The 27,928-nt window shown below is 42.9% G+C and overlaps 1 protein-coding gene across 1 annotated transcript; it reads right to left on the bottom strand.

Moving 5' to 3' along the window:
* Nucleotides 1–935: 935 nt before the first annotated feature.
* On the bottom strand, nucleotides 936–27,795 carry PPM1D (protein phosphatase, Mg2+/Mn2+ dependent 1D). Its single transcript, XM_080629795.1, has 6 exons — nucleotides 27,199–27,795; nucleotides 21,142–21,370; nucleotides 18,332–18,456; nucleotides 7,915–8,105; nucleotides 6,915–7,157; nucleotides 936–2,381 (listed from the first exon to the last, which is right to left on the bottom strand). Exons 1-6 carry the CDS (start codon nucleotides 27,644–27,646, stop codon nucleotides 1,830–1,832), a joined length of 1,788 nt encoding a protein of 595 aa, XP_080485921.1. The 5' UTR covers nucleotides 27,647–27,795; the 3' UTR covers nucleotides 936–1,829.
* Between the last annotated feature and the right edge of the window lie 133 nt (nucleotides 27,796–27,928).

Consider the following 27,928-nt stretch of genomic DNA (forward strand, 5'->3'; position numbering starts at 1 on the left):
CACTAAACCATGTCACCCATGGCCTGGAACACCACCAGGGATGGAGCATTCACAACTATAGAATCATAGAATAGTTAGGGTTGGAGGAGCCCAAGGCCAGAACTGCTGTGAGAAACGCAGGATGAGGCACGTGTTTGAGTGCAGCAGAACTTGATGGAGATCTGTATTTTGCTTCCACGTAGAGCAGTAAACCTGGGAAATTTGCTATAGTCTTTTATGGATATCCTAAGCAGCAATACAGATACCACTGTGTTATACTCGCATCTTTAGTACGACAAGTCATCTTTAAAAGGTTGAATGTCATGAAACTGCAATCAGACAAGTTCATTGCAAGGATCACTGCAAGGTAAGCACATGCAGCTGTGTTATCCCTGTGTGCTCCCCACATTTATGGTGTATCATTTCAACATCACTTACAGCAAAACTTACATTGTGAGCTGTGAGGTACATCCCACAGACCAAGAATGAAATCCTTGAAGGATCTTAGCTGCACAGACTGTCCCTCTCACCCTGTACAACGGTGCTGCACTCACATGGATGGGTAAAAGAGAATTCCACATTTTCAGAAGGCTCATGCTTCCCCCTAGGATTTCTGTAACCATGGTAACACAGAGAGAGAGCAGCCCTGATTTCAACCCGTGTTTTATTGTTCCAGCAGTAAAGAATTAGATGCTATAAATAACCACCCATCAGCATAAAATACTGGCCTTTTATTTCCCCATTAGTAAAAATAATGCAGGTTATATATTGCTACAGTTAAACATCCCGTATAAAGTGCCATGATCAACTCTGTAATAAAACTACGTGGGATGTCTTGTTTCATAAGCCACAGTGTAGAAGGGGAGAGAGTATTGGATTTTTAATAAACAGAAAATAAATATGAATGTGCTCCAGGGAACTTCAGCTTGAAATTAAAACCAAAAGGCACCTCCATCAAACCTTCACGTGTTTTATTTAGATGAACATACACATGGTCCACAGATCAATGAAAATAGTCATAAAATAATTTAAGAACTTACGTGGAAAGGTATTAGCAGCACCATCAGTATTGGAATAGCAGAAAAATCAAGCCTCCATAGGGCACACGTTTATGCCTGGCTAAAAATGCCATCATTTGTAACAGAGGATGGGAATGGCTTTATAGGATGCTCTCAGGAGTGGGGAGTTTTAAAACACACACTTTTTTTTTGCTAAATGCTTTTGACGATTAATGTTACAAAAAATACAACTAAATAAGATACTGCATAGTATTTTAATTAACATAAAGGACTGGACATTGAGCTGTGTAAAGCCAGGCTCAACACCTCTGCTTCCATGTACATTTCATTTCTGAGTAGAGAAATCTAAAGTTTAAAACCAAAATATAGACCTAGTGTATTCTCTAAAAGACACACTTTAGGTGGAACATATAAGTACTACGAAAATACATATCTGCCATTCTGTTTAATAATTTACTTTAGTTAAAAAGTTGTGAAATTCTCCTCACCAGAAGCGTATACAAATTCATCACTTTAGTAAATTAACAAAAAGGATTATTAATTATTTTTTTAAAACAAGGTTTAGCCCCGCTGTAACAATTATACAAGGAAGGAAACTGACTACATTTATATGAAGGAATACAAATTTACACACATTTTACAGCAACTTATACCCTACACATCTACAAAATTCACAGTTATAATACAAGCAAGTACAAGGCTGGGATAAAGCTGTTGGATACCAAAAAATGTTTCTACTTTAAAAAACGATAAAACAGGAAGAGTTTCAAACTTCTGCACCGACTTTCCGATTCTAACCAGACCAGAATCCGCTCCCCCCGGAGCAGCCCCTCAGCACACGCACACTGCTTTCCGAGGCGGGTGGAAGAGCGAGGTGCTGAGCTTCTTCTGGCCGCGCAGGCTGCGGCGCATGGCCAGCTTGGAGTTTCTGCGCTGCGCTGTGGTGGACATGCTCTCCGGTGGCACACTCATGCTCCGGCTCAGGCCGCGCCTCGGCTTCTTCATCGCTGGGCCTGAGTTGGATTCTTCCAATGTCCTTTTAAAGTTTGCCGTGGGTGTCCGCTCGGCATCCTGGGCTTTCGTCTGGCCATTAGGTGACACCTTGAAGCCTTTTTGGTCCGTGCCTGAATTGGCAGAGTTGGAAGGGGAGAGGCTGACTGACAAACCATTGCTGTAGGATTCGTGTATCCTCAAAGCCAACGCTTTGCTGCACTTCTCCTCCTGTGGGCCTGAATCCTTCAGCGTCGCTCCTGATGGAGGTAAATTGCTTTTGGCAATCTCGTTTGGCAGCTCTAAATACTTTTCTGAAATCATGTTGCTATGCGCGAGGGGCGGGATGGGCTCAGAAGCATTCAGCCGTGGCCACGGATCATCTTCTAAAAGCTGAGGGGAAAGAAAACATATTTAGGCATAAATGTAATTATTTCACCCATGTTACCCTTTGAGAGCGGAGACAGTGTCTGACAGAACTTGTCTAAACCTTATCAGAGACACAAAAATCCTACTCCAAAACAGAGTTAGTTATTCTTCACATTGAGAGGCAAAACCAAATTCAGAGCACAGATGTGAACTTGGTACTCTGTGCACAGTAGCTTCATAAAACCATCTATTTCAGCCCCCCAGCCTACAAGTGTCTCACAACAGCAGATGTGCCACCTTTGCAGTCAGAGTGCAGACTTAATCAGCCCACGTACCTGCCTCTTTGATGCTAGAAACTGCTGAGGAGGATGCACACATCTGATGTTGATTTAGTAAGCCATGCAGAAAGCTGTGCCTGCACTCTCTGATTTTCATCAGGAGCATTTTGCAACATGTAGACATAACTTCCCTCCTTCAGACATTGTCATAAATGCACCTGTACTGCCCTCTGAAGATGTTACACTCTGTCAGATGGCCAAACACCATGAGGACAAACGAACAGCAGAGTCTTCTGACCTTTGTTACATTTAGAATTCTTGGTTACTGCATATCCAGATTATGATAGAGACTGACGAACTCCTTATCAGTGTCCTGACTGCACACAGAAAGGTGGAGCACCAGACAAAGCTATTCTAAAAGCAGTTCCTGCCTGCTGTGCAAAGTAACACATTTTATTGCCTGGTTTTATGCTCTACAACTTACAAAGAAAGCAACTCCATTCCTCACAGCGCATCTATCCACTCTCTATAAAGCACGGTCATTCTGTCTGTCGAAGAGACGTGGTTAATCTGATGTCCTGAGAACCAGGGACTTTCTAAACGCTAATCCTACCTTCAGCCACTCATCTCTTCTGCAGCCTTTGAGAAGTGTTTCTACCTCATTCTCAGTTCTACCAATAGGAAAATGGGGACAATACTTGCTTGCACTATCCACGGGGAGATTTTGGAAATTAGTACTTATGCAGTGCCCTGAAGAGATGAATTATGACCTTATTATAGATTTAATTGTGAAGAAATCCCCAGTCACTCAGCAAGTCCTTCAAAAATAAATTTCCAGGTCACATTACTCTGCATACCATCAATGTAGGCAAATGACAATAACGAAAGAAAACAGTGTGCTGGAAGCTCACATGCACACACAGCTGGATCAGAGCAGCCCTGGCAATGGTACTCAATCTGCTCAATTTCATTTCTGAAATTGTGACTCCAGCCACAATTGTGCAAGATGCTTACTGGCAACATCATCTGCTTGGAATGACTGGATAAGGCTCTAGGAAGCCAAATGAAGCCAGCAGATGGACTGCTAAAGCGTGATGTAACAGAACAAGGAAAATAAAATGTGAATCACCAATTTCGTTCCTCAAGATCCTCATTACTCAAATTTTATCACTGGCCTCAGGAATACCTGAATTAATCTGGTATTAGGAATTGCTGCCAGAAGGATATGCAAACAAGAAATACTTCAGTTTAATTGAGAAACTTCGACTTGGTCTCCATCTATTTCCAAATCTCTTGTTTGGGAATGCAGCAGCTGTTACACAGCGAGCTCATGCGTGCCTCCTTCAGCTCTCCCAAGGGAACCTTCTGTTGCCACCTCTTGGTTTGGCTGACCTATCCCCTCTGGGCTATGATCCTACCACAGTCTTCAGGAGCTGAGGCTGATCTGGGGAACCACCTCTCATGTACTTACAGAAACTACCACGATCCTTGCTCAGTAAAACTCTGTGGTAATTTTGTAAGAAGATGAATTAATTACAGACCTAAATTAGATCATATATTTACCTGCAGCTTTATGTATCAAGGGTTTTATGCATCGCCCTACTTACTTTTGTGCAATCAGCAAAATGGGGTTTTTCCCTCCTGCAAGGCTGATACTAGGATCAAACAGGATCATGAAATAAGTGCATTTCCTGAATCCCTGAAGTTACCACCATCAGAAAAGGATTCCAAAATGCGTAGTCTGAAAGAGCTGTGTAGCTGTACTCTGCAAAGAAACTGGCACCTTGCAAGAAGGCTACCGGTTTATGTCTGAGGCAAGGCATAAGAAACCACTTATTCAACCATTTTAAGGGAGGGTCCCAAACACTTCAAATGCTGTGTCATGTCAATGTTAATTTTAAAGAGAACGCTGACCCAACAGCACTCCTGGCACCACTGTCACCCAGAAGGCTCACACAAAGTCCAACTGCTGTGTAAAGGAAAAGCCTACAGCCATCACATAACCAGAATCTATGGAAATAGGTTTTTCTTTCCCTTGTGGCTCTTCTCTAACTGACGAACATCTCTATACTATGAAAAATATACTGCTGCTCAGAATGGTGTAGTTACCAAATATACTTACAAGTAACTACACAAATTTCCTGTTCTGCAAAAAAGAAGACACCACAGTAAGACATTTCATTCATCAGCATCTGCCCGGAGGCATGGGGTTTTTATCTCAAGTATTTCAAAACTGTTCTGAAAGTGCAGTGGTCTTTTTCTGTCAATTTTATTTCCAGCCTCCTTCTCACCCTTCCTCTGGCAGTCACAGGTACTCTGTGAGGACAGCTGGATGCTTGTTGTTAAAGCAGAAACCTTTATGACATGAGTATTTGTAATAAAAAAAGTAATGAGAAAAGGGGATCTGTGTTTTTAAGTTGGCGACACCAGTTCTATTTTAATCCCAGAAAAACTTTTGCTTTAAAATAGATTTATATGTGTGTGTATATATATATATATACACACACACTATCAACAAAAACCTGTAGCCAGTCATAAATTTCTTTTGGGCTTTGCACATTAAGCAATAAAAATAAAATAAAGCCCTAACTCCAAACACCAGACCTGTAAGTTTTGATCTCTTTAACTCTTTGTGACTGCCTGCTGCAATTTATCAAGAGTCACCCACCACAGTTCACTGAATCTACTTTGAAGGGATGGGGAAATCCTAAGGAAAAGCCCAATATTTTCACCAAGTCCTAATGCAGAAATTCTGCTGCCTTGGTTTGTTGAAGCCAATGTAGCTCAACGTTTATTCAATACTGATAATAGATCACACACAAAGCATATGGCACAACTTAAAAGTATAGAAGTATTTAGAATTGAAATTCCACATATTTTGCTACACTGAATGGAAGGGGAGAGTTTCTACTTGCCATTTTATTAGCAGCTTGTTTCTAGCAAGGGACTGTTAAGAACTCCCTTTCCAATTTTTGCTTGCTTTTTATTTTGCCCAAAGGACAGTTATCCAAAAAACTGCACAACATCAAAGGACAGTTACTTAAATTAGGAGCAGCTGGTAATTACTGAACAAACATCCACTCCCAACTACACTCCAGTTCTTAGAAGTGAGAGGAAAACACCAAACCCAGCATTTTTTTCTGAACAGCTCTGCCTTATGTTAATGGTTAAAACTTCTAACCTGAAGAAAGGCCTTGTATTATAACAAATTTTCCTCTAACAAAGACATTAGATCTACCAAAAGAAGATGACATGATCTCCCAATCCAGGAAGAAAACATTCTTTACAAGTGTGCTTGAATACATTAACCCATGGGTTACCTTCAAAAAACAAATGCCAGAAGAACACACCACAACAAAACCAAACCAACTACACTGAGATTAAGAACCTGTCCACAAGCAGCCTGCAATTCGTCAGCTGTGCATGGCAAGGCAGGAAAAGAAACTGCAGCCTGTCCTTATTCTCTAAGAGGATGCGTTTGGTGCATTTCTCTCTTAAATCTCTGAGCCCTGTAGTCCCATTCCTCTCTTTCAACAGCCTACTTGATTTTGGGAGGATCCTGGAAATCTTACTTTAAAGAAACAGTGCATTTAAAGTTGTGTGAACTATATCCATGAAGTTACAGTAAGAATTTCTTCTACATTAAGGAAGAAATACAGATCAACAGCTACTAATAGATGTCCAGTCATAAAAACATTGTATCCCTAAACCCAGCAATTCTGAGAAGTTAAGACTTTAATACTCTGCCTTTGGTGTCCCAAAGTCTTTCAAGAAATATTATTAAAAGTCCATTCCTTTCTCCAGGGCTTTGTACGGGGAAGTACTGAGGCTACGGCCAGGTGACTTCTCTCAAATGACTGCCCTGCAAATGAAATGTGTTATCCAGACATAGGTACCGCCCAAGCCTTTGCAGTTAAATAAAAATACAAATTTAAAAAAAGATAAAAAGGGGAAAAAAAAAAAAATAGGGGAAAAAAAAATACAACCACAAAAAAAAACTAAACCAAAAGAAAACCCAAAAAAACCCCACCAAACAAAATACAGCCACAAACTAAAAGTGACATCAAATAGTGGGTCAAGTTGACAGGCCAGTAGTTCCCAGCAGCATTACTTCAATCACTGGCAGTGGTCTGCCTACACCACTGCCCCAATCCTACGCATCAAAGCAAGCTGCGCAGGAAGAAATTACTCCTAGGAGGAGGAAGAGGAGACTGCTCTCTGTTTAATGAGCTCCATGCTCAAAAGTGGAACACTGAACATGCTGCAATAAGGAAGTTACCTTGACGGGTGGGGTGCAGCAGCGGGAGGGCGTCATGCTGTTCACATCAGGGCTGCTGTACCAGGGACTCTCTGCCAAGTTGAGATACAGTTCTTCTTCATTTTCCAAGTTGCTTTTGCTCCCCTGCAGCGGCGAGATGCAGATGACGATGGCGCTGGTGTTATCTGCTCGCAGCATGCGCTGCCTCCACCGGCCCAGCGCTCTGTTCACCAGCATTTTGGCGCAGGACTGCCGGTGCTCTCCCTTCATGTTCACAGAAAGGGACAGAGAAAGCAATCAGATCCACTTGACATTATAAATGGAAGATGGACAGTTTACATGCCACAGCCTTAGTTATATATTCCTATATATCACGTGCTGAAATAGCTTGATTCAGAAACACAAGAGGAAATATTAATTGAAACGTATCTTTCTTCTTAACAAAATATCACTTTAGAATTAGTTTACTGTAGAATCCACGTACACATGAGCGCTTTAAACCACAGAACTGACGCAATGACTTGCATAAATAGCCTGGTTGTAACACATCCTACAGTCTTTCCTGAAGTCTCTCAAGAAGTTTACAGAGTATTCACAGTCTGATCCTCAGATGCTCCACTATATAAATTCTTGACTGCTTTGCAAAACAAACCAAACTTAACTCCGACTTTGTGCAAGTCACGTAAAAGCCAATACACAACTGTCTGCATTGTAACATGCATCTTAATGTGACACAGATTTAATTTTCAGACATTTTGTGTAACTTCCTTTGAGAAGGGACATGTTATCAGCTTTATTACTCAGATACCACCCTGGTAGTCAAACTCCCCTAAAATGACAACCAAGTAATTTAAACAACGCTGACATCCACGATATCTGACAGTATATGCCACCACAGTATCAGCCAACGAATACGGTATGGCAAAGCTATGTTAGGTACTTTCCACGCGTGGGAGACCAAGCAGTTTTTAGAGGAAATAAGTATTAAATTTCTACGACAACTTATAGCCACTGCTCTCACCATCAAGTACTTTTTCTCCTCGTGATCCTGGCACATGGAGATAGCGTCTTGAGGTGGGATCATGTTCCACAGCCCATCACTGCCAAGGATGATGTATTTGTGCTTCTGGGGATCAATGGTGTGCACACTAGTGTCAGGTTCAGGAGACACAACAAACTCACCACTGTAGAAGTCGTAGCTCCAAAGATCACCTAAGCAAAGAAGAAAGTGGGTTTGAATTGTTGTGCTACACATGGGAATATGAATCTTGGGAAATACGGAAAAATGTTCTCATGTAAGCAATTACCACCAGTCTCAAGCCACTGACACAGTAATTTCAGCACAGTTCCTGTTCTGCTGCTGTCACTTTCTGATTGTATTTATTAATACACAGCAATTTAAATAAAAAAAAGAAAAATCACGAAAATTTAAAAAGAATCAAATAAAAACTCAGCCCAACCCATGTTCAGAGGAGGTTTTCTGCCCTCTTAAAACTAAAGCTTTCAGAAAAAGGGAAAATACAACAGATCAATACCTAGGAAACAGTGAAACCTCAGTATCCAAGCTAAAACCTGTCTGAACAACTGAAGTTCCTCTTAAACAGAATAACCCTAAATTCTTACTCTGTTGAACCCACACCTAATCTTCAAAAAGCTGCCTTTCCAGTTAATGGGACAGTTTAAATACTGGACAGGAAACTCCCACCTCTTGCACTGGGAACGGTACAGTTAAGAGAGCGGGGCTGGGGTCTGAGGAGGAAGATCACCTAATAGTTGCTTTCTCCCCAACATCATATACAACATTAGAGATCAACCTGCATCACGATGCTGTGCTGCCCTGCAACACCCTAATGAGTCTTGCTCATAGAAGACAGCAAACCTGCAAACTCCAAACCCCGCCTTTTCACGCCTTTTACTTTTAACCCCGAGATCCTCCACTGCCATCCAAACAACACAGGACCACACGGTCATGTCTTGCTGTGTATATATTTGTACACACAGGTGCCACAGAGAGGGAACAAAGGAAGAGGTCAAAGGAGAAGAGACTTGAAGCCTTTCCCCTATTAACTGCCCTTTCTTGTTCCTCCTCCTTCCACAGCATCAGCATCCCTTTCAAAGCCACGCAGTGCTGTGTTAGAGAGGCTGTCCAGCTGAACACCATGTGCCAAATTTTGGAGTTGGAAAGAAGCCACAGGAACACAAGTGGTGCCTGGGTTCCAGCAGGAAAGCAGAAAATGAGAGCTAAAGCGTCTCCGTTGCAAGGCCTCATGAGTGGACCTTTCTATTTTTACAGCCTTCCTGCTGTGCAAATGAGTTTGGGGTCACCTCACCAGTAAGGATAGCCTGAACTGAATCTGAGTAACACATTCAAATCCAACATCTACTGGTTCAAGTGCTTCTTCCAAACCCTCCTTTGGTAAAAAACACTCCATCAGAAGAAAGCATTTCCATATCAATTTATTTTAATTTCATTTATCAAGGATACCTGGAAAAAAACAAACAACAGAACTCATTGTAAGGTTGGGCCTTTCAATCAGAACAGTGTTAATTTGCACTAACACCTTCTCTTCCTGCAGTAATAAGCAACAAAAAGCAACATTATTATTTGCAAGCATTGGCTACGTTTTTCTGTGCAGAACACATGGCTTTAGGAGTAGAAATTAATTAAAATGTCCGAGTTGAAAAGCACACAGAAGATTAAGAACTCCAGTTTAAGAGTAAGGTTTTGTCAGGGTATTTTTCCTTTGCTTTTTGCTGGCTTCAGAAAGCATGCTGCAGCCTTCTTCCACATCCATCACCACCTTTTCAAAGATAATAAATAAGCTTTTTGTCTTGCTACTTCCTTCCATTAGCTTTGCCTTAAGCTATCAACCAGCTGAAAAGACTTTTCCAGAATGGGGAAAGGGAATACTTCAACCCAATTACTCCACTTCACTGCAGCATGCATGGAGGGTCCATCCTTATTAAAGCCCCAATTCACCCTCAGTGCAGCAGCAGCAGACAGAAACACATGCTTCTAATAAGTGCTAATTAAAAGCCCAGCCTGCTTGGCTAAAGGAGCACTCTGCTCCCCAGGCTCACAACAAAGCCAGCAGCTGGCAAGGAGATCAAAATAAATAGTGTATCAGAAGAGCTGAGCTCCAGCACAATTATTGTATAGAAATCGCCATAAAAAGTCTTCATGCGCTGAGAGTTCTTCACATCATCCCTGTTAGGGACACAGCAGGTAAAACAGACAAGAGCTTGGGATCTTACAGCAACCAGACCTTGGAATCCGCAGCAGCATGAATTGCCAACATGCATCATGGTTTTATGCTTTGATTTGCTAGTTTGTTCATACTCATTTAGGAGAAATGACAAATGTTATTAGCTGTGCTGTGCGATAAAAATAACCTGATGCTATTTAATTTTGGTTCATCTTCATACATGTCACTGCCCATCTGCTGCACTTCCTGAGAAGACAGCTGAGTAATCAGCGCACTGACTTCAGTGAATCTTCCTCCAAGAGGAAGAAGGCTCCTCATGGGCATCATTGGGAATATCTCACTGGTTATAAGAGGATTCCAAGGATTATACACATGCTGAAGGGCACACAGATTCTGGGAACACCTAGCATGAATCCACCCCTCCCAAATCAAAGGCCAAACCCCAGACCAAGAGCCCAGCTGTCCTGGTTGCCATTGAAAGCCTTCCAACCTCAGTCACTCCGCTCCACAATGAGCTGCTTTCTGAAGGCCATGGGGGAACTACACAATGAGGTGTGGGCTTGACACTGGAATTAAGAGACGGCACAGTGTGACTTGCATTAGAAAGGCTGCTGGACTACCTGTTAATAATAGTCCATGGCAGAATCCATGTGCAAATCCACGTTCAAGACCAGGCTGGACGGGGCTTGGAGCAACCTGCTCTAGTAGAAGGTGTCCCTGAACGTGGCAAGGGGTTGCAACTGGATGAGCTTTAAGGTCCCTTCCAAAACAAGCCACTCTGTGATTCCAAGAAATCTGCAACGCAGCAGCATCCCTACAGCACTACCATAATTTTTAACTGGGGGCCGGAGGGATCAGAAAGAGAGAAAATTAGACACCACAAGAGGAAAGTAAGTTTTCCTGAAAGCAAATGGTGAAGAGGAGCTAGACTAGTCCAAGGACTGAGCTTCAAACACTAAAGTTTATTAAGCATGCATTATTTTGGCAAAATGCATTCTTCCAAATAATCCTCTGTAGCATCACCTCTCTCAAAACAGCATTCCAAGGTTGCTGCAAATGAACAGCAAGAACTGTATCTCCACAAGTTTTAAATTCAAATGTACTCATCACCTATTCAAGCTCAAAAATCTCTTAGAATAGACAACAATTTAGTTAAAGTTGTATGATGGAGCAGCACTAAAGCACAGTGAGACCAGTTCCAGACTTGGCTGGAATTACTGAAAGCCAAATGGAGCTCTGGATGTCACAAACTGAAATACATAAATAAAAAAGATAAAAGCTTTTGTTCTTTCACCCAGAAAAAATTCCTCAAAGTTTATGTGAAGCCAGAGGAACACAGAAAAATCCAGATTCTTCCTTACTCAGCCTAGAAGGCAACAACCAAAACTTGCCCTAAAGAACAGGGAAAACTGTCTTCAGTGTGAAGCTGCTGTCAGTCTGCTTCCACAGACCTACAGACCCAGCAGGCAAGGGAGCCATGTTGGCACAGGACTGTATGAAGAGTACTTTAGAGTAATTCTCATAGACTCTTCAACTCCAACCAGCAAAAGCCAACCCTTGTCACTGGGGCAGGTACTATATTTTAGTAGGCTTTTTCTCTCCTGAAGGGCAGAGCACCACAGATTAAGTCAACGCTTTTTAGAGCTGCTGCACAGATAGAACACTCCTGTCACCCATATATCTTCCCCTGGCCAACTGGAGAGCACAGCACCACAGTGGCTGAGAAAGAGATGACAAACTGAGGAAGAGTCACTCTACCTGGCACCCTCTGGCATGATTCTGGGAAGGAAAAAGGGAGAGGCAAGTAAGCCAGAAAGCAGAGTACACCTTTCCCCGGGCATTTCAAAGGGCTTGGAAATCTTTAATTCTGTCCCAAACCAAGCAGACAGGCCAGTGATCCTTGAGCAGACTGGGAAGCCAAGATAGCAAGATGATGTGATATGCCAGAGGTTACTATTACAGCCAGGAATGGCATGTTCTCAGACTTCACTTGGTGAGCTGTACTATTTTTGTTCCAAATGAAAACCCAAACATTTAACAACCTTCTTCACTAAAAACTTACAAACCAGGCACGTTTCTTTTGGTCTGAAGCTTGGGTATTTCTTTTCCAAACAGAAAAAAAAAAAATAATTAATTAATATACCTCCTTCCCTTTCTTCCAGAAAAACCACACTGGTTTTTTAGTCATGACTCGATCCAGAACAGTGTACAGAGATCTAGACAAAAATGACACTACAGCTTATAAAATGAAAAATAGATGCTTGAAACCATTATACTAAAGGAGCAGGAAACCGATTTAGCTGCCTGTAAGAATATATCCAAATATGCTATCTTACCTGCTTACTATTACTTTTTAAAATGAAAGGAGAAAAAAAAAAAACAAACCCTACTTTTAACTCAGCTGCTTGCAGGAAAGTAACTGATGTTACAAACAAAAACATCCATTGTGTAAGTAAACTGGACTGGATTAAGCCCAAAGCCTGCTTATAGCAAAAGCGTGTCCAGAAGTCATATATAAATCCAATCTTTGTGTTTCTGGAGCATGATGTTTTAAATACAAAAATATCTTTTGGTTTTAATAGAGGAAAGAAAAGTTCACTTTTATAAGTCAGTCCTAAACAAAAACCCAGTTTGATTAATGCCAGATCTTTTTAAGTCAAAGTTTTATCTGAAAGGTCTGTTTAGTACAAAGAGAAGCCTTGCAGAACTTCCTTTCTTCACTGCCAAAGAGGCAGTGCTGCTAGGAAGTTAGACAAATCTCAGCACAGACAGGGACAGTAACCACTTAAAACCATCCAGGCTGAGCTGTGGTGGAAAATGTTTTCACCAGAAGTCATAGCAACCCAGTCCTATAGCCACAAGAGGGCATCTTCACAGCAGTCTAAGGACGACTGCAAGGCAATGTCATTTACAACCCAGGAATGATTAAAGACATGAGGGATGGTGACAAAACTGAAGCAGAAAAGTTGCACAGAAGCACTCTCACTACTCCTTCAGGAGCTTCTTTTACATACCATTTCAGTCAAATCAGCTGAATGAATGCCACCCTTAATGTTACACAGAAAAGGAAAGCCCAGGCAAGAGAGCAGCACTTCAGCAGCAAATTAAACAAATCATTGTGTTTAAAATGAATGGTGAATTAAAAGCTGATTATAAGGCAGTCTGCACCATGACTGCTCATCTCTGCTTGCATGTTGGCAAAAATCACAGGCAAGAGAGAAAGAAAGGTGTCTGCCTCAGGCTATACCACAGCACACTGCATGAGAAAGTATGCGAGAACTAGTACGCAAAAGTAGAGGGGAAGAGCTGAACTGTCATGCAGAAAGCTCTGCAATTTCTGGCCTTGAATGAAATCCTTCAAATGAACACTAAGGTGGAATTTCAAGCTTCGAAAGACAATCCTAGACAGCATTTGCTTAGCCAAAGACGAGATAAACTGGAAGAAGGAACTGACTAAACCTGGATAAAGTTCTCCCTTTAGCAGAAAAGCTTTATTATTGCTATTCTACACTGCTAGAGAAGACAGAGGAAGAGGCACACAGAGACACCTCCAGTCTGCCAAGGAAGGGAGAGCCCTAGGCTCTCTCATTTGAGCTACATGGATCCACATGTGCTTCACATGACTGGTGTAACACACAGACCCAAAAAGTAAAGCACATGCTCTGCATTTTGTACAGGCATACATACATATATTGTCTTGGGGGACACAAAAATTATACAAGCTAGAGCCAGACATTCCTAGGACAAGACTAGAATCCCAAATGCACCTCAGTTTGCACTGCAGTTTGCCTGGGTTTATATAGATTTTAAAAAAGCTATTACCAATATAACCTGGAAAATGCTGTAAAGTACTTCAATACAACTTACTAGCTCATGCAATTCAATATGATTGATCTTCATTCCTTCCTAAGGAGCAGGAAGGAAGAACTAAGCAGCAGACACTGTGTAGCAACTCTGCCCATTTTATTTGGTTAACTTACAAAAACTGAATCATGCGAGGAAACCCAAAATGCTTATACAGGATCTACTTAAATCATCTGAGGTCAGCCATACCCTCTTCTCTGGGGTTTCATGGTATGCACATTCAAAAGCTTCACAAACTACTCTGGCATCCAGTAAGCTGCTCTGGGAAACAGCTTCCCTGTCATTGACAGAGCCACCATGCCTGCAGGATCCATGCGCTGCGTACTTACTGCTCCTGTACAGGGGTCAGCAGGAAGCTCATGTTCTTATAAAAAGTCAAGCCTGTGTGGTGGAGGCCACTACATCTAAAATATGGGGGTGAATCTATTACATTTCTACATAAAGAAAGGAAAAAATACTTCATGTTGCTACATGAAGTATTTAAGTAACAGGTTCTTGGTTCAGGTTTCATCATTCATTAATTTAAACCCCTCACACACAAACAGCTACAATACTGTTAGGCAATCCCTTACTACATAACCCTTTCGACAGCTGCAGATCTTGGCTCTATATTACCCAAGAAAAGGGGAGGAGGGAAAAAAGGTCCATAAAAGATTTACCAGATTTAAACCTGATTTACCAGCAAGAGATCCCATATGATTTAAAAACCAATCAAGAGCCATGGCTGCCATCCCACCAGGCATTACCAGTCAACTTGACTGGTCTGGAAGACAGCTGAGGATGTCAACTTAAAGAGCAACTTAAGGAAGCCACAGTGAGTTTAAGTTGCACTTACAGTCAACCTACAAAGCTCAGTGATTAATCACACCATTTGCCTACTTGCTTTTCCATTCTGTTCTTGTTTCAAGTTGTATCACAAGATATTCAGAGCTCAGACTGTAGCTTTTCTGTGCTTTCCCTGCTTAGTATAGCACCTTTTAAAGTTACACACATGGCCAGATTTTACTTCAAAACTGGGTTCCAGAGGTCTAAATTCTTCACTCCATATTTCCATAAAGGTTCAACACATGGGAAGAAAACACACGCCATCTTGTACACTTACAGCTTTCTGCTTATCATCCCAGAAGTAGGTCTAAGTTAATGTATTTGGACAGATGGCGTACCTGAAATGTAATCTTCCTCCTAGCACGTATCTGGCCATTATGTTACACGTAGAGCAGGTTATTTCCCCTCTCAGCATTCTTTCCCCAAGACACTCACAGGGGTCTACAATGCCTTCCTGACTGCAACAGGGAGATACTGTCTGCACAAGGAGACAATAACTAATAGATGATGCAATGATACACATGGATTCTCCAAAACACACAAGCAACTTACACGACGGCTTGTTGCCTCTGAGCATCTGCTTGACAGTATCTGGCAACGTGCACATTCATAGCTTTGTCTTACACAAGGGGATTCAAGTAATTTAAGTTACCTCACACTTGGTTTAGGGACAGGCAAATAAATGAGCAGTTACCATGAAATTATGGGTGCCAGGAAACTTACACAAGTGATTACACTCTAAGGAAACAAAAACACTCTTCTGATCAAAACAGGTAGCAAGTCCTGAGCTGAACAATTCTGAGACTGCACAGAGTTCCTGTCTCTTACAAGGCAAATTGCTATCAAGAAAGGTGTTTTCATTGCCCAACAGAGGTTAGCAGAAGCCTAAATATCCTGACTTGTTATGGAGTTATAGGCAAATTAAATGTTACTTAAATTAAATGTGACTTAAATGCAGCCAATACTGTTGTGAGAAGCAGTGGTAATAAAAAGTGCATACCACACATGCTTATTTTAGGGCAAAAACACACTGCATACAATCCCAACAGCAAAAGGAATGGCAACAGAAGTAATCTGAGCAGGACTTCTATTGCCCCAGTATTCTGTCTGCTGACCAACTATTTAACCAATGCAAAGCTTTTCCACAGTGTTTTAGTCCTGCTATTTCCAAAGCCTTTGCTGTACTCTTTATGAGGAGTGACAGACTTCAAGACTGGACGAGGGATTAGACTGAATCAAAAATATTGTACAGTTTCGTTAGAGAAAGACAAACTTAAAACAAAAAATCCATCTATGTTCTAAATTTTAGCCTTTTTAATCAGTCTTCTCACTTTAAAGACAGTAAATTCACAACTCCAGGTTCCTCTCCGCAGTGCAAAGAGACTCTTGCTCTCCTACTAAAAATTACTGTGCAATTATTGTCCAGTCTGGGATCTGTCTGGGATTTCTGGAAGAATAACAACCCATTTTGGACTTAGCAAAAAGAATCACTGTGCTAGATCTCTGTGGGATTGACTGGAGTATTGGGAACCAGTACGTGTCACCACTGACATTACCCCGCTTGGCCAGGCTCCAGCCTGACCGCTCTGTGCCAACCCGGGTAGCAACCTGGGAGCCAGCCAAGAGGTCGAGCAGGCCTCAGCAGCATGAATGCAAATGGCTTTAGTCGTGGTAGGTCTTTTGTAAGCAGCGTAAGGGGCATGCTGGCCTCAGAAAAAAGTTAAATCCTGTTTCCAAACTGTGAGCGTCTGTGCACCATCTGGGTCCTAGGGAGTGAAGCAGCTGTGTTCCCTTTTCCAGGAGGTTTGTCATACCTCCGCAGAAGGGGATGCGAAAAGGCCACGGAGGCTCCTTGAGCAAGCAAACACCACAACAGTGTCACATCGTAAACCCATTTCTCTGTGATTCAAAAATGCCAAAGCACTCTTTTAAGCTTTCAAATCTGCTAACTTTTTGAAACCCAGAATTGTTAAAAGATAAGTGTTCTCATTTCTTGGACCTGAAACTCTCCAGTAATCCTCTTCATCCACATGCAACAGGGGAAAGAATGCAATAGGGGGCTAACAGATGCATCATTCCTTGAATTCCCATCTGCACACAAACCCCAGCCAAATCCTTTTGTTCAACTTGCTGAGAGGAGTCAGATCAAAAGTCACTGAGCTGTTTAGACAAACAACAAACTCACAATCATAGGAGTAAAGATTCATCATAACTAATGTATTAATTTTGTACTCTATGAGGAACACACACCCTTGTGCAGAAAAGGAGAGAAGAGGGGTACATAGCTCAGCAGATGAAGAGCCTAGTCATCTATTGACTCCAAAGGATTTATTCAAGTCAGTTTTACTAACCATAAAATGAGCATCTATTGCCTAAAATATGACACAGAATTTAGACTTTAAAGATACAGAGAAAAAATTCCATCAAATTCAAACTTTATTGTTATTGATAGATCCCTATTCAGCCTCCTTAGCCTTTGACTCTTTCCTTCATACATGGCCATATTTTATAACATTAGTTATCACTGCAACGTTCTTCTTAACACTGGACAAAGCCATGTGAAGCGGATATCACTGCCTTTGAAATGAGACACAGTAATGCTATGCAATTATCAAGATGACCGTGGTCCCAGAACAGACTGTCCCCATGACATGCTGCCAACTGACCCAGGAACACTGACAACACTATCGTGTAACTGTCAAGCTTGCCAAGAAGAAATTAAGTCACAGGAGAGTTTTCACAGGTAAAAAACATGATGCCCAAAAAACTCAAACCTATGTTGGGTATATCTGGATAGAAAATTCTTCATTGGGGAAAGGGAAACAAGATGAACTGCACAAGACTGGAATTCTGCAAGGAAACTGAAGGAAAAATCTGACCAGAAAACACTAGCACTCATGGGCAAGAAGTAGCCAAAGATTGAATTATGAAGTATTTCCCAAAACCAGTTTCTAGCAAGTTTTCTAGGTACTGTAACATGCCTTTTTGACCTTTGAATAAAGTGTTCCTCAAAGATTGTTTCCCATTACTTCCCATACTCTCGCACAGGCAAGTTATACATGTAACAGACTTGACTTTCATCCCTTTGTTCATTCTATGCTAAGCCTTGAAAGCAAACAGATCCACCACAACAGGAAGACCAAAGTATTTCACATGCTACACAGCAAAACTTACTCTTACCACCATCTAGTCAAAAAATACAGTCTTATTACTTCAGTAAAACACAAATGTGATCTCTACCTTGGAGACAAATTCTGCTTTGTACATTTTTGTTTGCCCAGGGATGAAGTACCATCCTTGTGAGTCTGACAGCAAGTTGTAGGGCAAGTCCTTCACTCATCAATGACACCTTTTACAGCTTTATTTGAAAAATGAAATCCATATTATATTAAAAACACTTTCGAAAGAGCCACACTTTCAGAAGGCCTTGTAATCAAGGCAAGCAAGCCCCTTCTAAACTGGATGTTCTGGCAAACAGTATAATCCGGTTCTGGTGGCCTGTATGCAGCGGTGTCTCACTTCCCAGACACAGGAACAACTTACCGAGTGCTCTGGCAACTGCCAGGAAGGGAATCTGGTCAATGACGGTGCTGCGGCGCACAGGGCCATTGTGAGTCAGGCGAGGCCTCTTCCAAACAACACGATTCACACCAGACTTGTTGATCACACTAAATCCATCAGAAAGAAGCAGGGGTTAAAAAGGAATGGAAATGAAAGCATGGAAGTTGGTTTCAATGACACAAAACCAGTTTAATATGCAAATATGGATTTAATACCAACAGCACCCTCAGGGAAGTCCACAGCACAATCAAGTATTTCAAAACACACAGTATCACTTAGATAGTTTCATTCCGTATTAAGCCAAATGGAAAAGTGGGACATGAAGGACACAAGAAAAAGCAGGGGAATGAAGACGTGGAAGAAATTCTGGCTGGCTGCAACAACCAGATGTAAGAGTATCTTTTTAATCTGTCAGAGAAACAACAGATCTGAATTTGCTTTCCTCAGATGAGGACCATCAACATCAACTCACGTGGGTGGAAATATCATGTAGTTCCTCCTTCAGTTTTCTCCATCTGCCAAAGCCTGGCAGTGAGAAGCAGCACAGTGCAATTGAGAAAAACAAAAGAGAACAGAGCACAGCCTTCCGCAGGGATTTCCTTAAGGTGCATCAACATGAGGCACATATAAAAGAGGAATTGTTCATAGTTGCTATCTGCTGAAACCAGGAGATAGGAAGAAACAGCTCTGCATTTGAATGTTAACACCTGCTCTAAGGCACCCAGCGCTGGTTTTAGTTCTCACAAATGGCACTAGAAGGAGAAGCTACAGGACAGTATGGGCCTATAAGGATGCTGTGCTGGGGAGGGACTCTTCATTAGGAACTGTAGTGATAGAACAAGGGGTAACAGGTTAAAACTTAAACAGGGAAAGTTTAGGTTGGATATAGGGAAGAAGTTCCTTACTGTAAGGGTGGTGAGGCACTGGAATGGGTTGCCCAGGGAGGTTGTGAATGCTCCATCCCTGGCGGTGTTCAAGGCCAGGTTGGACAGAGCCCTGGGTGACACAGTTTAGTGTGAGGTGTCCCTGCCCACAGCAGGGAGGTTGGAACTGGATGATCTTAAGGTCCTTTCCAACCCTAACTAGTCTATGATTCTATGATTGAGGAAGAAAAGGCAATGGAACAAGGAACCAGCAAAGCTTGGTCCCAAAAAGTTAAGAACTAGATACTTAAAAGCTAGCTTTTATCCAAGGAACAGCCATTGGTAATTAGAAACTGAAAAGCTCTGGAACAGCCTCAAGTTTCCTCATACTGAAGCTATTCAAGATGCACTTCCTGAGTCTTCAAAGGCCTTAACAACAAGGGCATGTTTAGCTCCATCCTTCGCATGCACAGTGCAGCAAAGTCACAAACATCACATCCTAGAAATCCATCTCATCCACTTGTACAACGAATAACCTCACAAAGCTAACCTTAGCCACCATCAGAAACACAGCCTCATCCCACACTCATACACTGTCACTAGGAAAATAGCATTTTTAACACAAGACTCAATTATGCTCTTCCATTAACTTTTCCCAATTTGCTTTCACGGAAGAGAAAACATTAATAAGCAGAGCTGCATAGTCCCACCTCACTCCTACCATTGGCAGCAGCCAGCCTGGGAAACACAGAAGGAGGACCAGTAAAAATAAAGATTTAAAAAAGAATAAAATAAGATTTAACAATTCCTGTTGACGCAAAGTTCCAGAGAATGCTTCTTTGAAGCTTCAGAGACTTTCAGCCTCTGAGATACACAACTTGGGAACCCATATACTTGCAAGTACTAACCTAGCAAAACTGCACATTACCCTTCCTGAAAAGCTACAATAGAGCTAACTGATCAGCTTCCACCTGCTAGAGATACAAATGTCTGAAGGTTAATGAGCTGACAGGGTTCTCGTATGGATGATGTCAACAGGAAAACCTTCAGCGATCTGTCTCTGAACTGCAAGAAAAGGAAACCATGCCCATCCATCTGGTGCCATACTGCGGAGCGAAAGAACACAGAGCTCCTGTGAAGCTACGCCAAATGCGAGCCCTGAGGTTTGTCTCAAAACATTAGTGCCATCTGACAAACCTGCCAGCCTTCCTCCTCAGTCACAGGAACACACATCAACTACAACTCGGAGATGTTCCAACATCTGCCAGCTCCTGACAGTGAAGAAATTACTAATATACATTAAACCATGGTATTCTAACATTTTAAGCGTACATTTAAACATGGCAGATACAGTATCTTGTTTCAAATCTAAGATTATTTTATGTTCCTTAAACAGAAGCTTTGTAGAGCCTACTCAACAGCTGCCACTGTCACCTCAGAACAATGCAGAATGCAGGAGACATTACAGAGTATTTTGTGTCAAAACTGCTGCGTTTCCACCCTTTGATAAACCAGATACACCAGAGCTCATCTCATTATCTTTACGGCAAGGCAATCCTCTCCCCCCAGGTTTCTCAGAATTTGATGAAAAATAGGTCAAACAGCAATATCTCCACTTCCAAAGTTTTCAATGAACAGTTAGAACTGTAACCACACCTCAGCTACCCGATCCACCGGGAAATGAAGAGTTTGCTTATACCATAAATCATCAGCAAAAAGCACAACAGTGCAACAACAGATCACACTAACCTATCCCTCAACAAGCTAGGAAAAAAACACAGAGCACAGACAGGGAATGAATATAAATAGACCATGAGATTCACCAGCTTACTTGCTCCTCCCCTCCAAAACAAGCAAGCTTAAGCCTAGTGCAAAGGCAGAAATAGCACCAGAGATCAAAACTGAAGTAAAAAGCACAGAGACAGTTACCTGCCCCCAAGGCCTTCAATTCTCTCCCTTTCTTTGGGAAGTTCTGGCTTGTGGTCCTGCGTCACCTCCACAGCTCTCACAAAGTCGTCTTTGGGGTCATCCTGGACTCCCAGCACCACTCCTGAGTCACCAACATGCGCAACATACATCTTTGATCCACGGATAATTACCACGCTGGCAGTGGTTCCCGACGTGCTTGGGAGCCCTGTCATGGTCTTTGGCCACTCTGCTGCAATGAGATTAAAAAAAAACAAGCAAGAATACCTTTGGTTTCAATTCTGTGGAACTGGTAACGTTTTGAGGCTCAAAGAGGAGGGTGTGCCACAGAGCCTTGGGTAACATTACAACACAGGGCGTGTTTACCTATAGTGCGGCCAGGCAAACCAGTGCCCTCAGATCCCCCCCGCTTTCATAACATCACTCCCCTACCTAGAGCTTTAGTTAACACAGATAAAGCCAGTGTCAAAGCACCAAGAGAGGAGTCAAAAAGCTGTCTCTTCTGGTTTCATGTTCTAAGCACTACTAGAACAATATGGTGGGAGATGTGCTCCTGGAGTGCTGAACGGGATCAATCAAGTGTTTTGTTAAGCTCTACTGTTCACTTCCCTGGCTGAAGAGGTAGCAACGTTACAGATTAGGTCATTTTTCTGGACATTTTACTGGCAGGCAGGTTTTCTGGACATTCCTGAAGTCCTTGGAAGGAAAGAAAATGCTATTTTACTTTGATACACTGAACATTTTAAGTTGAGTAACTGCTCAACAGCCTTAGTCACATTTCCTGGAGGACTCAATGAAGCAGATGATTTAAGTATACTACTCTAAACCCAACTTCAAATCTGCAAAAGCTATCCCTTAAATTCAGAACAGCAAAATACCTGGACTAGTGTGAACTACACATGGTTATGGAAATCTCCTTTCTCAACTGTTTTGCCCTCAAAACACATTAACACTGTCTCCCGATTTATGTCCAATCCAAATTTCTCTTTCACGCCTTTTCTTGTCTATTTTTGTGTCTACACACTCAAGTTCATCTTCTTCCAAAACTCCACCAAATGACTGAGACGACATCCTAATTAAGACAGATTAGCCATACCAGTCCTCCTCCCTACTTCAGCACCCTCAGAAAACAGAACTCAAGTTCCCAGTTATCAACTGATTTCAACTGTCATCAGCAACCTCATGTTTCTTCCTCACTGCACCCACTCGTCTTCAAACCCAGAAGGGAGACTCATCTCCTTGTCACATTCAATCTTCTGCACTTCACAAGTCACACTCACACAGCCCAACATAAAAATTCCACTATGATACACACTCTGTTTGTAGGAAACACCCAAGCCAGACTGCCAAAGCACTGTATTATTTATTTTCCTATAGCACAACAAACACTGGGGGGGGGAAAGGAAGGAAATAATATAGGGCCTTCTCCTCTGTAGAAACAGGTATTTTAAACTTCAGAAGTTTCAAAGAGAAGCAAAAGATTAGGAACTTAGGTTCTAGGGCCACTGAATGATGCACAGAAACCCAAAACAAGAAAGAGAAGGCATGGAAGACATGATGAAGGAGAAGCAGAATTGTGCAGTATGATGATAAAAGCTCATTTCCTCAGTGTTAGCTACCAAGAAACCCAGTGCAATTTAGACATTTAAGTTCTGACAGAGTTCTAGCTTTGTGTTCTAAATACTAAACTACACTTTCTCCCTAGAAGCAGCTTTATTTCAAGAACACAAACATTCAATCAGCTTATTGAAGTACTTTGTCTGGCAATTTTAGCTGTGGATATTAAATCCAACACATTCCAAATGGAAAGCAAATGAGGGAGGAAGCCAAGTGGTAATGAGGACTTCAACCATGCACTTAACAGAAAACAAGCTGCAACTAATGAGTTTCTGTCAGTGCAACAACCCCTCAATAGCAATAAAATATATTAGAGAGTCAAATCAGTCTTTATGGGAGTGAAGAGTAGAGTGAAATCACCCACTTATGAGAAAAAGAATGATACAGCAGCCTCAGGTTTTAGGCTCCAGCAGAACAGAAATTAGATACGCCTATCACCAAGGGATTTTATTTTATGCCTTGCTCCTGTTTAGAAAGAAGTATTATATATAGCACAGCATATTCCTTTCTTCAGAGATTTCATCTCATCAGAAATTAACAAAAGTGTCAAATGAGCACAAGCATTAAAACTGAAGTCTCCTACCAGACTCCTCCACACAGCATGTTTTTATCAATCATACAACCAGCCACAGGACATCTTCTGAAACAATCTGTCCCCTCCACTTGTAAAACACTGCCCTTCACTCAGCTTTGGAACTTGGAATTGGTAAACCCAGCTACCTCTGTAGCTGACAAAATGAAACTGTCACCGGCTGCCTAGGACAGAAGTATAAAGGAATTTACTTCGTAAAATTTGACTTGGTTGCATTTATAAACATTTTAGTGCAAACTAAATGGAACCCCTCAGAACAAACATGCACAGGACACTACCATCAAGGCCCCGTATTTCTTTTACAAGATCTTTTATAAGACAAGTGGGCACAACTCCACTGCAGCTGGGAGGCTTTCCATCCAAAAATCCCATCGTTATGAAACAGCACAGCACACGCTGACCCAGCTGATGCGAAATGAGAGCAGGAGGTAAATCCCATCTGCGTCTAGCAGGGTACCAGCAGCACTGCCTGTTACAGATTGTCACAATACCTGCCCACAAAATACCACACCTTCCAGTTCAGCAGATGTACTCCCCACTCTTCCAAAGAAAGAAGATTAAAGGAAAAAGAGAAAAGGCACATTAAGTGTTCAATATATTTAAAGCTATCAGATTTATAATCCAGTTTGTCCTTTACAACAGTAGACAGTTTCAAGAGGCAAATCCATGCAGCTTCCAGGACTGTAAGTTGTTTATACACAACTTGCAATTACTCCTTACTTTATTCACCCTTCTTCTGGTAGAGGGGCTGGAGAGAGGGATAGTAATTGGTTTAAAACAACCCATCCCAAACAGTATCTATTACACCAGAATATGGATCCTACACCTGGATACCACATCTGTAACGGAAAAAGAAATACTCTGGCACAGTCTAGAAAGCAAATTCCCTTATGATGGTTGGTGTGTGATCTGAAACATACAGACTGCTTCAAAACATGCATGTGGAAGTTCTGCTCCTGTTCATTTTTGAGAATGATTCAGAGTTATTCTGGGATTCAAAACCTGCTAGGGAATACATTTCATTCTCATCTCCCTGGTTTTATACAGGTTAACTACAATACCTTAGTTAAGTTAGTTTTGCTCTAAAATTCTTGTTAAACTTTTGAAAAAGTAAATGCTATATGAACTTTTAATACAGCAACAGACCCTAAAAACATTATCCTGGAAGTCTGCATTGCCTCAAGTGGTTCAGGCCCTTTACAGATTAGAATACATTACAGAAACTCTTCAATATGTCTAAGAATAATCCTGACATTATTTTGCAGTGAAAATTCACAACCCACCCTTGCTATTTCATGAGAGATGAAAATACTACTGAACTTCTATTGCTTTGATTAAATTTAATGGGAAGAGTTATAACCAAAGCAGAATCACACAGCTCTAAACTACAACTAGTCACGCTGAAATAAATGTTTTTAATAGTATCAAGCTATACAAATAATTCATTACCAAAGAAATACAAACCTACACAGTCCTCAGAAGAGTCACTTCAAAATCTGGGACCTCCTGAGAACACCTCTTGTAAACAACTTTCCTACCACTGCCAATTGTAGGAACAGGCTTCAAACACAAACTTTTACTTCGGAAGCCCTTTCACATACAGAGAAATTTATTACCATATAATTAAGGGCAAAAATTATCAGCAATGACAACGGGGTATTTTTCTGGTTTAATTTTTTCTGGTACTCTCATGATCAGTGTTTCTTTTCTACACAAGAATGTTTCTTTTCACAAGAGATGGCCACTGGGTTGACCCATAGGTTCCAAGAACGAAGCAGCAGAGTATGAGCTTTTCCAGCAGCCATCAACTCGAAGCAATAAAAACTTCATTCTTTACACCAAAAATCCAAACCATTTTCCCCACCCCTGTTTCAAGACACCAAAATCCCCAGTCTCCCTTTCAAGTCCATAGAGTTGCCAAATTACTGTAAAAGATGTGCCCTACAGTTGATGGTATGGAGCACTATTTACCTTAAGTAAAACTTGCATGAGAAGTTATAAACTAGGTATAGTGATGCTTTTGTCCACTAAAACTCTAGCTGTCAGGCACATGCAGCAGAAACCAGTAAGCCCAAGAATGCTATGTAAAAGTTCACCATACAGCCTGCCTAAAACCGTCATTAAGTGCTCATAGCCAGAGCTATGTTGTTTCTCGCAATAATTTTAACTGGTTCCACAACCCAGGTACTGTTTGCTAAACACTCATTATTAAAATCGTATTTCCTGCATTCTGTCACTCCAACTCTCTGCATCTTGTGTTCACATATAGTTACAGTGACAAATAACAGGTCAAGCAATCCAGAAAATGAAACTCCTTCCTTTTTCCACCCCATACCATCTTCCCCTATTCACACATCTTTCTCCCCACCATGCAATCCTGCAGCCCCGGAGATCACACACCACTCAGGGCTGTGGTCAAGTTCTGGTGCTTCTAAAAGTTACACCCTTTCCTTTCTGCCCAGTATCAGTGTGCCCTCAGCCTTCCCCAGTATCTTTTCAAGAACCAGACGTTCACACAACTTCTCTGGTTTGCTCTTCAAGAAAAAGGAAGAAGAAAATGAAACTGGTTTGACACTGTAATGCATGTCCCTGCCCCTATCACTTGGCTGAAACCCCACCATGCTCTAAGTGCAATTCTTGCTTTTCATGTTCACCTTCCAAGCCCACTGTCAGCATCACTGTCTATGTTTCTGACCCAATGGTACCGTGTCCCATTCCTGCCTGCTTGTCTTCAAATGCTGTTTGTTCACTGTTCTTTACTTTCTGGGAGCTTCGAAGATAAATGCATACACAACACACACTTTGCACAGTATATATGAACAACAACCATACTCTAAACCATAATCTTCCCCTTACCGAGGAAAAAAAGTAATTCCTTTCAAAAACTCAATTCTGCAGTCTCACTCTATCTCATGGAGGAGGAAGGCTACAAAAACAACTGTCACCTGTCTTGTCACTCTCCTCTCCTTTACCCTCACCTATTTAGGACCACAACTTCTATCCTACTACAGTTAAGCAAACAATCTATAAATCTTTAGGATACTGACTGTTTCCTATTTTGGCAGGTACGCTACATACTTCCCAATGCTCAAACAATACACAATGAGCAAACGATTACCCTTTATGGGACAGATTCTGAACCCTTCCAACAGGACTCTACAGAAGCAGCTGGGATGAAGGCACGGGATGAAACACTGTCTCAGCTCATTCGAGTTTGCTAAAATTACCTTTTTTTTTCCTTTTCATGACGCTTTGGGCAAGGGAAATCTAAGGGCGAGCTCCATCAAGGTAACGAGATGAGGACCGCCCAATAAACCGAATTTAGAGATCCGACTTGCAACACCCCGAGAACGCACCACAGCTCTATAATCACATCACGCTACGCAGCACATTGGTCCTACAACGTGTCCTCCCACAGTATGCTCTCCAGTTTTTCTTGTTGTACCGAATTACTTGACTCGACACCTCGGACCACATCCCGCTCTCCCCTCCCCGTTCCCTGCACAGGGACGGAGTCGATGCTGCCAACAGCGCGGGTGCCCCGCTCCAAAGCGGAGATAGAGGGAGGCTTTGAAACATTCAGCTCACAATAGTGCGGAGGGGGCGGGTAGGGGGAGGAAAAGGCGGCATGTCCCGCGCTCAAGGGACACCCGCAAACGGGGAACAGGAGGCGGACAAGGGGGTCCGCTGTGCCCTCGGTTCTCACTCTGCGGGAAGAAGCGGGACCCAAAGGGGAAGCACGGCCAGGGGGGTAAAGGCCGTGAGACGGCGGCGCTACGGGGCCTGAGGCGGGTGGGTAGAGGGCCCGGTGAAGCGGGGGTGCTGGAGAGCTCCAGTCGTTCGTAACTTACGCAGCTTTTTCCACATGGCCCGGTGGCAAGCGATGAAGCCCTTGCGCAGGGCCGCGCACACCTCGGCCGGCTCCGCCGAGCCGAAGCCCTTCTGCTTCTTGATGAAGCCCCACAGGTTCTCCCGGGCGAATTGGGCCGCCTCCCTGCCGCCGTGCCCGTCGCACACGGCGAAGAAGGCCACGGATCGGCGCGGGCGCCGGCCGGAGCAGGGGCCGGGCGGCAGCGCTGCCTCCTCTGTCGCCCGCGGGCTCCCTCCCTTCCGCCGGCCGTTCTCAGTGAGGGGCTCGGCGGCGCGCGGGCCTCCGGGCGCCGCTCCCCCTTTGTGCGGGGGACCGCGCTCCGCTTCGGCCGGCGGCTCGGGCTCCACCACGATCTGGGTCACGTCCTCCATGTATTTCCTGCCGCCCTGGTCGGAGTACACGCTCACCCCCAGCGAATACCCCTCCATGGGGGGGGAGAGGCTCGGCGCGACGGCGCCCGCCGCTCCCCTCCCGCGATGGCTCCCCGCCCGCCGCGCACTATTGTTGCTGCCGGCGGCGCCGCTCGGGCATGTCCGCGGCCCCGCGCCGCCTCCAACAGCCCCCGCGGGATCGGCGGGCGCGCAGCCTGCCGCGCCGCAGCGCCCCCTGCCGCGCACCGGCCTCGCCAGGCCCCTGCCGCGGCGGAAGGGGCGGCCGAGCGCGTTCGCGCACACCACGGCGCCCCCTGTCGGCGGCCGGCGGGCACGCAG

Source organism: Psittacula echo, assembly GCF_963264785.1.
Source record: "Psittacula echo genome assembly, chromosome: 15".
NCBI lineage: Eukaryota > Metazoa > Chordata > Aves > Psittaciformes > Psittacidae > Psittacula > Psittacula echo.